We start from the raw sequence: 10,563 nt of genomic DNA, 5'->3' as shown, positions 1-10,563 counted from the left end.
TATCATTTTAATTTCATCCGCTAGAAATTCGTCACTGCAAATACGAAATGCTCTTAAGAACATGCTTATCACCACACCAGTCTTTGTCCTCTTATCATGTGGGGTCTGCGACAGTTGGTCGACAGCGACAATTGGGCGACAGGACAATTCGTCGAACATGACATTTCGTCGACAGGTATTAAAAATACATTTAAAGTACTAATTTAATGAATATATTCATATATTTTCATTTTGGAGGAATGCTAGAGTAGTTTAGATGACATTTCATGAGAAAAAGTTACAATATCAAATGAATTAAAAGGAGTATTTAGGACTTGTTATGCCACCATTTGTTCATTGATTGGCGACACTGAGACATTGCAATAAGATAAAATAATTACACATTATATGTTAAATACATCAATGTAAGTTTTGGCGAGGATAATTTTACAGTATTTCCGTACACACTAGCATATCACAGTTGTTCAGGATTTTTTTCATGGCTGTGTTCCAATGTCTTTCGACCAACTGTCGTGCACTCTCCCAATGGTCGACACTGTCTGACCATATCCTACAAAAATCAGAACACTCTTTGATACACTTTGATAATGGCTGAATTTTGCAAAACATCTCGTGGTGGTGTACGTCTGCTTTTTGAAGGCTACACCTACACCAAAGATCGTGAACGAGCCACGAAGATTTACTGGAAATGCTCTGATCGTACTTGTAAAGGTCGAGCTATCACAGAAGATAACAATGTTCTGTCCACCAAAGAGCATTCACATGTTCCGGATGTGACTAAAACCAAAGTTACCGCTCAGATAAGCAAAATGAAAGCTGCTGCTCACTCAACTGAGGCAACGGCATCCATAGTCAACCGGATGATCACCAGACCCCTAGAAAACACAGGTATGTTTTGTATTATTATTGTTGTACATGTTACTATTTGAAATTATTTACTACTGTTATTATAGTTTATTATTTACTACTATTATTATGCTATTGCATATTACCTTAATGTCACATCTTTGCAGTCTTTTCGTGTGTACTTATGTCATTTCTTCTATTTCACAGGTGACCCATCTCTGCCTAAGCTAGCGAGTCTGAAGAGAACTATCCAGAGAACCAGGCGCCAGCATCAGCCTCCACTGCCCCAGACAACTACAGACATTGACCTGGACGATACCTGGAGCAAAACCGCCTCTGGGGAACCTTGGGCGACCAGTACCACGCTCGACAACCAGAAGATCCTGATGTTTGCTACTGATCAAATCCTTCGGTACTTGTCGTCAGCAACCACGTGGTACGGCGATGGGACATTCTCAATAGTCTCGTTCCTGTATTATCAGCTATATACTCTTCATGAGCCTGTGTTTGGGAAGATCATGCCACTGGTGTACTTCCTTCTACCACGCAAAACCCAGGTTGTGTACACGCATATGTTCACGACACTACTACGCACGCTGGAGGAAAAGCTTCTGGAAGTCAACGTCGCCAAGTACCGCTGTGACTACGAGGAGGCGTGTATCGCGGCGGCCACAGACATCCTGAATGTTGAGGCTGAGGGCTGCTTCTTCCACCTCTGTCAGGCGAACTATCGTCACCTCGTGACTCTGGGAGTCAAACAACGCTACTCGACAGATGAGGAGTTCGCTCTGAGCTGTCGAATGATCTCCACCATGGCGCACGTTCCAGCTGCAGACGTGGATCGTGTGTTTGTGGAGCTCAAAGGACATTTGCCCGATGAACTGTCAAACATGCTGGGATACTTTGAGAACACCTACGTTGGCTCGTATCGTGCTGATGGTAATGGCCTGCAACTCAGACTAACGCGTCATCCTCCCAAATTTGCTTCCAATCTCTGGAGTGTGTGTGACCGGACACTTGCTGATGAGTCCAAAACAACAAACGCGCTGGAAGGTTGGCATCGCAGGATGAAAAATTGTATCGGAAAGGCCCACCCGAATTTGTTTGAATTTATCCAGAGTCTGTGCAGTGACCAGTGTCACACTGAGACCTTGATCCAGAAGCTACTTGCTGGCGACGATCCTGAGCCACCACGCAAGAAAATGCGCCTGCACAAGAACCGTATTGCTAACATTGTGAACCAGTACGCCGAGAGGTCTACCCTCGATTACCTTCGGGGCCTCGTGTACAACATTGGTTATATGCAATAATTGTTTTTGTACTTTGTTTGCAACTGTTTTTAGTGTTTGCAATTCAAATTGTTATTGTTTTTATTGTACTGCAATTCACTGTCTTACATTCGTTGAAATTATTGTTGAAATTGTGTACTATTCTGAAATATATTGTATGCGATTTATTATTTTGACTTTTATATCACAATATTGTTTGAAGTTGAGAAATAAATTGCGAATATCCAATCAAATTTTACACTCCATTGCTGATCCTTCCAAGAAAATCTGCTGATCTGCTTGGAGAATAGGCTGGCTCTGGTGATGATCTACTGCTGATCTAGGTAATCAAGATGGCTCAAATGGCGACAAAGTAAGGTGTCGGCGAAAAGTGCAATTGTCTAAAATTTCAAACATTTATAACTGCGCCTGGTAATCCAATTATGTTGAGTAATACATCAAATGGTCAGAAATTTCACACAGAACACATATATTACCGAATATTTTAGAAATATAACACCAAAAGTAAAGATTTTTACGCGTCGACGAAATGTCACGTTCGACGAAACGTGTCGACGAATTGTCCCATTCGACCAATTGTCGTGCACCCATCATGTGCACTGTAGTAATGAATGAAGTCATTTTTATTCGTCAGTTTCCTATAAACTTTAAATTCAACGCCACATCCTGATCTTATTGATACGGTGTCTAGAAAAGGTAGTTGTCCGTCTATCTCACTTTCGATCGTGAATTGGATGTTAGAATTCAGACCCGTCATCCAGGAGGTGCTAAGATGAGAGGGAGGGTGGAGGGGTGTGGAGTGTATTCAGGGATGGAATGGGTGGGAATGATTTTATGCCTTTTCCTTTTTAGCTACCTCCCTTGTAAAGGGGAAAAAGCCTTGCTATATGTATGTATGTATGTATGTATGTATGTATGTATGTATGTATTATTATTATTATTATGTGAATAGGAGGTAAAGGGAACACGGGCTGAGGGAAATACTTTTATTCCTGACTAGTTTCGCCTGAGTGACTTCTTCAGAGGAATATAGTTTGAAGTCAAGTTGGTCAATACACATATGGCATAAAAAGGAACGTGGCAAAGTGTCAGGTTGGTCCCCCACTCGACCTCATGCACCTGTTTATGCAGTTGCTCTTAGTTTCCCATGTTTCCAAGAAAAGACTATTCTTGGAAGCATGGGAAACTAAGAGCAACTGCATAAACAGGTGCATTGACCTCAATCCTATTTATTTATGCACGAGGAGTAACACAGGCTAATTCCTCTGTTCTGTTTTCTAGTCTCCGTCTGCTTTTTTTCGACCTGTCGTTTGTTCACCAGTTGTCTTATGGCCGACTTCCTTTCTCGAAAGCGGTCTCCCAATGCATCTCTTTGACTCCCCCTTCCCGAGACTTTTGTCCTCCTTTACAGTTGTAGTTTGCTTCCTTTTTCTCTATGGTTCTTTTTTTTTTTATCTTCTTTGCTTTTTATTTGTCTGCTTGTAATGTAGTCATTTATTATTGAGTCCTTGTTCCTCCTGTCCCCCAATTCCTGCTTCGGCGGACATTTGGTCCACCTTCTTTCTTTTACGTCTTTGGATTATGTTCTGTTTTTACTTTTGGGTTTCGTTTTGATGTTTTTTTGTCACACTTGCTTTATGTTCACTGCCATTTACTCTTTTTATTTTGTTTGGTTTTATTTGTTTGGTTGTAATTTAGCCATTTGCCCTTGACATTTCTTTGCGGACATTTGGTCCTTGTTCTATGTTCTGAAGTATTCACGTTAGTGTTACGTTTGAGACTTTTTGCTACTCTTGTTTTTTGTTCACAGCCATGTAACTTTATTTTTGTAGTGTATTTTTTTCCTAATTTAGTCGTTTGTTCCTGAATCTTCATTGCAGACATTTGGTCCACTTCTATTTACATCTCTGTCCTGTTGTTTTTACTGTGTGTCACCTATGGTTACTTTTGCTTCGCTTGTTTTATGTTCACAAATATGTAACTTTTATTTGAATTTTGTTTTATTCTAATTGGTATTTAATATTTATTGTAATGTATTTATTTTTATTATTATAAGGTATGCTTTGTACAATTGACTGAGAGGGTGAACCTTTCCCAGGTTTACCATTTCGGCGATTTATAAGGAGTTCACATTCTTGTAACCGTTATACCCCCTGAAGACGATTCCTGGACGGGAATCGAAACGTCGGGCAAATATACCCCTCAATTGAATCTGATGTTTACAGTCTTCCAATATATATATATGTGTATGTATGTATGTATGTATGTATGTATGGATGGATGGATGGATGGATGTATGCATGCATGTATGGATGGATGGATGGATGGATGTATGGATGGATGGATGGATGGATGGATGTATGCATGCATGTATGCATGGATGAATGCATGTATGCATGGATGAATGCATGTATGTATGCATGTATGTATGCATGTATGTATGCATGCATGTATGTATGTATGTATGTATGTATGTATGTATGAATGTATGTATGTATGTATGAAATGTTTGTATGAATGTATGTATGTATGAAATGTTTGTATGAATGTACGTATGTATTAATGAAAATTTGTATACATGTGTTGATGTATGTATGAATATATCTATATTTTTACATTTACTATAGAAACCTCTTTGAAATCACAGTTGTAAAAAATCCGTAACCTCGAACGTATACAATCAAACCCTATTCGTCGTCGTACTTTTCTTTTACAAAAATTTCTCTCTTTTTTTTTTTTCGAAAGGAAATCCTCGCATCCAATACATTTTGAGATTATGACCGAGGATATTGAAACCAATAACGGAAAACTTTATCACAAAGGGCCCAGATGTGAAAGCGACCCCTCCCCGACCTACGCGTACACACACACGCACGCACATACACACACACACACACACACGCACGCACACGCACACACACACACGCACACACACACGCACACACACACACGCACACACTTATAGAGAAGAAAAGGTAAAAGGTGCAGATGGACTGATGATAATGGTAGAAACAGCAGTAAGAGGAAGATGGGCAGAGTATTTTATGAGCTACTAAATGTGAAGGAGGATTGGGATGGATAGGTAGCTCCAGTGGGAAGTACTAAGAAAAGGACTGTGAATAGTAAGGAAAATGAAGGATAAATAAGGAAAGATGAAATGAAGGCATTTGTTAAGATGATGAGAGCAGGTGAGGCACCTGGGTTGGGTGGGTGTCATGCGGAATGTCTAAAAAAGGGAGGTACAATGATGGTGGACTGGCTGGCGAGGTTATTTAATGTTTGCTTAATAGGGAGTAAAGTGCCGGAGGACTGGAGGAGTGCCTGTATAGTTCCATTTTACAAGGGAAAAGGGGACAAGTGTGAGTGTAATAGTTTCAGAGAGATCACTTTGTTGAGTATAATTGGCAAGGCTTATGGGTTTTGATCAAGAGGATTAGGAGAGAAACACAGGGAGTAAAAAGTGAGGAACAGTGTGGGTTTAGGACAGGTGGGGGTTCCGTGTATCAGATCTTTGTGGTGAGGCAGATACGTAAAAAAGGTGTAGGAACAAAATAGGGATTTTGGGGGGCTTCTATGGATTTGGAAAAGGCTTATATGGGATATAAAGAAAGCTGTTAAGAGCAGTCAAGAGTTTTTACGAAAGTAGTAGAGCCTATGTTAGAATCAGAAATAGAGAGAGAGGTCTGAGGTAAAAGTGGGACTTCGCCATAGATGTGTTACGTTCTGACTGAGTTTACTCACTTATTGTATTTTACACTGTAAGGCTTGTACTTGTCACTTCACTATATTTTCTGTATAGGGAGAAATTTAAGGGACTGTGGGAAGTGCTTATAGGTGAACGTGTCATAAAAGTTGTTCAATTTCTTTGGTGAACTTATGTATACTTACTCTATCGGAAAGAGTATTATTGCATACTAAATTGTTTTAGTAACATGTGTATATTACGTGTAGTTAATTTTTTTCTTTATTTTTTTTATGATAGTATCTGTAATCATTAAAGTATCCACAGGCATAGGTAATCAGCCTACTATGTAGGAAATGAAAGATTAGAGTCTTGGAAACAACTTAATCAAGTTAGATTTTTTCCTACTCTCTTTTATTTTTTTTTATTATTTTTTTATTTTGAATAGTAGAAACTTCAGTGAAAATCTGCTATGATAAATTAGAAAAAAATAAGTTACAGTTTCCTTTGTTTTTTTTTCTGATCAAATTAAAGAATTACTCTTTCTCTTTACAAATTCGAAAGAATGAATGAAATCGGACAAAAAGAAACAGAGATATGGCTATTTAAATATAAAAAACATAAACTTTTCAGGAGAGGCATTTAAAGTTTAAAGGAGCGCACCGGCATTTAAAATCCTCCGGCCGCGTACTCACTCGTGACATTGTCTATTTTTTTACGTTTCCGTTTAAAACTTTAAACAAAACTGAACTGGCTATCGAAAATTTGACTTAATTTCAATATACAGAATGTTTTTTCATGCAATGGGGTTGCCAGATGTCGCCAATAATTTATCTATTTCATTTTATATATAAGAACAGAAACGGAATTGAGCTGTAATATTTGGTCGAAGTGTTACAGCCATCATAGAGAATATTTTGAATACCTGTTGGTAGAAAAAAAGATAATACGATCGCATGCATGACTGGTAGGCTAACAGATACGCGACAGGGCGACATCCTTTCTCCTTTAGCTTTGAAGAGATACTGAGATCCTTGTGGTGATTGACGATTAGTGTTGGGCAAGTTGCCAGATATCTCCATATATATTAATTATAGTAAACAAAACAGAACTGGGTATCAAAATTTTGACTTTATTTCAATATACAGAATGTTTTTTCATGCAATGGGGTTGCCAGAGGTTGCCAAAAATTTATCTATTTTATTTTATATATAAGAAAAGAAAGGGAATTGAGCTGTAATATTTGGCTAAAGTGTTACCACCATCATAGAGAATCTTTTGAAATGTTTACCTAAAATTCGTTGATTTTCCAGAATTTTTCGTGTTTTCGCGCCCTACAGTCCCTTAAAGGGGCTTAATTTTCCTTTCTTTTCTTCACAAGTATTATTACACTTGGTTCTCTAAGGTACACCAAGTGACTCCCGTCGAGAACACTCAATTTAGGTCCTATGTCAGTTCTACAGTGACGTTATGATTTCTTTAGTCCAATGATTTTTAACTTTATATTTAAGAACCTCCCCTAAGAGCGTGATCTTATAACCGTGAACCAATCGAATTTTTTCTTCCACCCTTTCCCCAATAAGATCCGTTCTTTCAAGTCTATATGCAGTATTGTTTACTTAAGCAATCTCGAATTACTGCACATTCACTTAAGTTGCATCAGAAGAAAGTAAAACATAATGTAAGAGGCTGGTAGATAAAGGTAGAAAAGTAAGGTAGATAGAGGGGTAGGTGGCAAAAAATTTGTTTTAAGTTTGGTAAACAATAGTCGCGAAGAAGTTGCATAATATCGCTCCTCGTCTAAAGTTTATAAACAACCGCTAGGGACCAGATTTAATGCTGATGTGACAAAATGTAAACTAAGCTATTTATGTATCGATATCGTGATTGCTTGTGTAAGCAGTATTGTTTAAAACGTTGTAACGGTCTTTCTGATTGGAGAAAGGGTGGAGGAAAAGAAAAAATTATTGGTTCACGGTAGTAAAGTCACGCCCTCATGGGAGGCACTTAGTTGTAACAGTAAAGATCATTGGACTAACAAAGTGGTGACGTTGGTGCAGAGGTGGCGTAGGGAGTGAATTGAGGATTCCAGTTGGGAGTCTCTTGGTGTAAATTGACAAGCCAAGTGTATTATTATTCAGGAAAAAAAAATTACCTACGTTTAATTCACCCCATAAAGAAACATTACTTAATTCCTACATAAAGATATGGTGAAAGACATACTTAAGACAGTGATGAAAAGAAAGTTGAAAGTGAAAGAATAAATACAAAACCATAGAAGGGAACAGTAAACAGAAGTAAACCAGTAGTTACGGACGTGAAACATACACAACATCCAGGCTCCCATCCATTTTATTACTGTAGATGGAGAACTAGCTTGCGCAACCCTTCGCCTACGAACTGTTGTTTACCAAGCAACCAATCCAATAAAAATTAAACCCTCACTATCTACACCTCTTTCTACCACACTTCTCATGTCTACGAGCCTCTTACACTCATCATCCAGGGAGGTAGGGAAGGAGAGCAGTGAATGGGAATAGAGTATGTGGGGATGGAATGGGTGTGAGTGGATTGTATGCCTTTGTTTTTTTACTAATCTCCCATGTAAGGGAGAAAAAAGTTTGGTATATATATATATATATATATATATATATATATATATATATATATATATATATATGTATATATATATTTTTATGTACATACACATATATATACATATATATATATATATGTATATATATATATATTTATGTATGCAATAAAAACATTAGGAACGTGTGTTCACAAATGCGTAAGTAACCACTAGGAAAAGTAAACTAACGAAGCAGAGCGCTTTCGTATAATTACATCTTCAGTGCTGATACAAATAAGATGTATTTATACGAAAGCGCTCTGCTTCGTTAGTTTACTTTTCCTAATGGTTACTTACGCATATATATATATATATGTATATATATATATATATATATATATATATATATATATATGTATATATATATATACATATGTGTGTGTGTGTGTGTGTGTGTGTGTGTGTGTGTGTGTGTGTGTGTGTGTGTGTGTGTGTGTGTGTGTGTGTGTGTGTGTGTGTGTGTGTGTGTGTGTATTCTGTTAAAAACGACAGCAAAAGAATTATCAATTAATTTTTCCGTGAGTTCTCAAGCTTGCGAAAAGTAGATTTCTGGTAGGAGGAAAGGGAGTAAATCAAATTTCCAAAGCTCATAAGAAACAAAAGTTATAATGAACAAAAAAAATACAGCACACAGTAAACAAAATACAAGAAAAAGAGTACAAAAAATACAGCAAAAAAATACAAGCAGAACAAATTAAATTTCAAAGCGTTTCGCAGATCTTTCTGCAACACTTTATTTTAACAAGCTTTTGACCTATATAGGTCATCTTCAGGTTCTGATACAGGAAAAGAATGAAGCAGTTTATTTATGAATCTAGTGTAGAGAGGGAGAAAAGTTGGAACGTGATTGGTCGAGACTAGCCAATAGGGATCTAAGAATTGACCAGGGATCCCGTATGCGAACCTGCCTGAGCCGTATGTCGTTCGTCTTCTTCTCTTACAATCTTATAACTTAGGTGAAAATTTCTGAGCCTAGAAATTATGTACATTTCGGTGATTTGAGATTTGAGAGAAGGGTTTTTGTTTTTTATGTCCCTTTCATTTTGCAGCATGGAAGTACCTTGGACTAGCATTTCTCTAGTTAGACTAATCCCGTGGACATTTTCTGGATTTTTCTTCGGAGCTCCGACTAGAGATTTTCCTGATGGTTCCTCCGATGTATGACAAGGGCAGGGCTGTACAGTTCCCTGAAGAGAAATTATATTCATGCACCAGTTAGCTAAGTTAAATCACTGAGATGTCAGTTTTGGGGCTGTTTTTAGGGAAATGTGCAGCCCTGCCCTCTACTTATATGTAGCTTTTGTAAAACAGCTTTATGAGCGTCTTATTTGGGTCGTCGGTGTTGGGGTTATGTCCACAGTAACAACGGTCGACTTCATGCTTGATAGGTCTCTCAACAATGTAATTAGGGAAACCGTTGCTTACAAGAACTAAGGATGTCCGTTCAAGTTCATGGTGAACAGATGTCGAGTCTGAACAGAGGGTGAGCGCCCTTCTGACATACGCATTGATAGTGGACCTTTTGTATCAATCGGGGCACTCACTCTGTCCATTTAGACACCGCCCATTGTTGGTAGATTTCAGATAGACATTATTTTTGCACCCAGAGTCAGAGTGCGATACTTGTATGTATAGAAAGAGAAGGAAGCCGTTGATGCTATTTTCGTCTATATATCTACTGTAGATACTAGGTTTCTTCTCATGCAGAACCTTTTCTTCTATCGTTCCCATAAAGAAATTGGCAAAGGGGGGATCCCATTGCCACGCTGTTTCTTGGTACGTACAAGTGTCCTCTTGGGCTTCTAAAAGGTACTTCTTTTGTGCACAGCCGTGCAGGAGAACGTAGGGCGTGTTCAGGGGTGTCTAGGGTGGAATTGTTGTCATTGTGATAGACTCTCTTTATGATAAAATCAATTGTCCCGTCAACATCTACATTCGTATAGGTCAGGGGTTCCCAAACTTTTCAGCTCATTTTCTATAGACCCCCAAACTATTAATTCACGAATTACTGTATGTCGGATTATTACTGGTGTTGTTATTATTATTAATGCTAGATATATTATAATACTTGTTATTATTATTATCCTTATTATTATCATTATTATTATCAT

General features: G+C 38.0%; 2 protein-coding genes across 2 annotated transcripts in view; both read left to right on the top strand.

The window, feature by feature from the left end:
* Nucleotides 1–890: 890 nt before the first annotated feature.
* LOC143021644 (uncharacterized) lies at nt 891–2,156 on the top strand. The gene is made up of 2 exons (XM_076179253.1): nt 891–897; nt 1,054–2,156. Exons 1-2 carry the CDS (start codon nt 891–893, stop codon nt 2,154–2,156), a joined length of 1,110 nt encoding a protein of 369 aa, XP_076035368.1.
* Nucleotides 2,157–2,467: 311 nt separating this feature from the next.
* Nucleotides 2,468–10,563, top strand: part of LOC143021643 (uncharacterized) — a 43,222-nt gene continuing 35,126 nt past the window's right edge. The window contains exon 1 of the mRNA XM_076179251.1: nt 2,468–2,487. Within this exon, the coding sequence (XP_076035366.1) occupies nt 2,468–2,487 (20 nt within the window). The remainder of the gene's footprint in view (nt 2,488–10,563) is intronic.

This window comes from Oratosquilla oratoria, chromosome 42, assembly GCF_046742065.1.
Source record: "Oratosquilla oratoria isolate Oo_2021 chromosome 42, ASM4674206v1, whole genome shotgun sequence".
Lineage (NCBI taxonomy): Eukaryota > Metazoa > Arthropoda > Malacostraca > Stomatopoda > Squillidae > Oratosquilla > Oratosquilla oratoria.
Note: the sequence above shows the minus strand (reverse complement) of the source record. Positions and strands in the feature narration are given on the sequence as shown.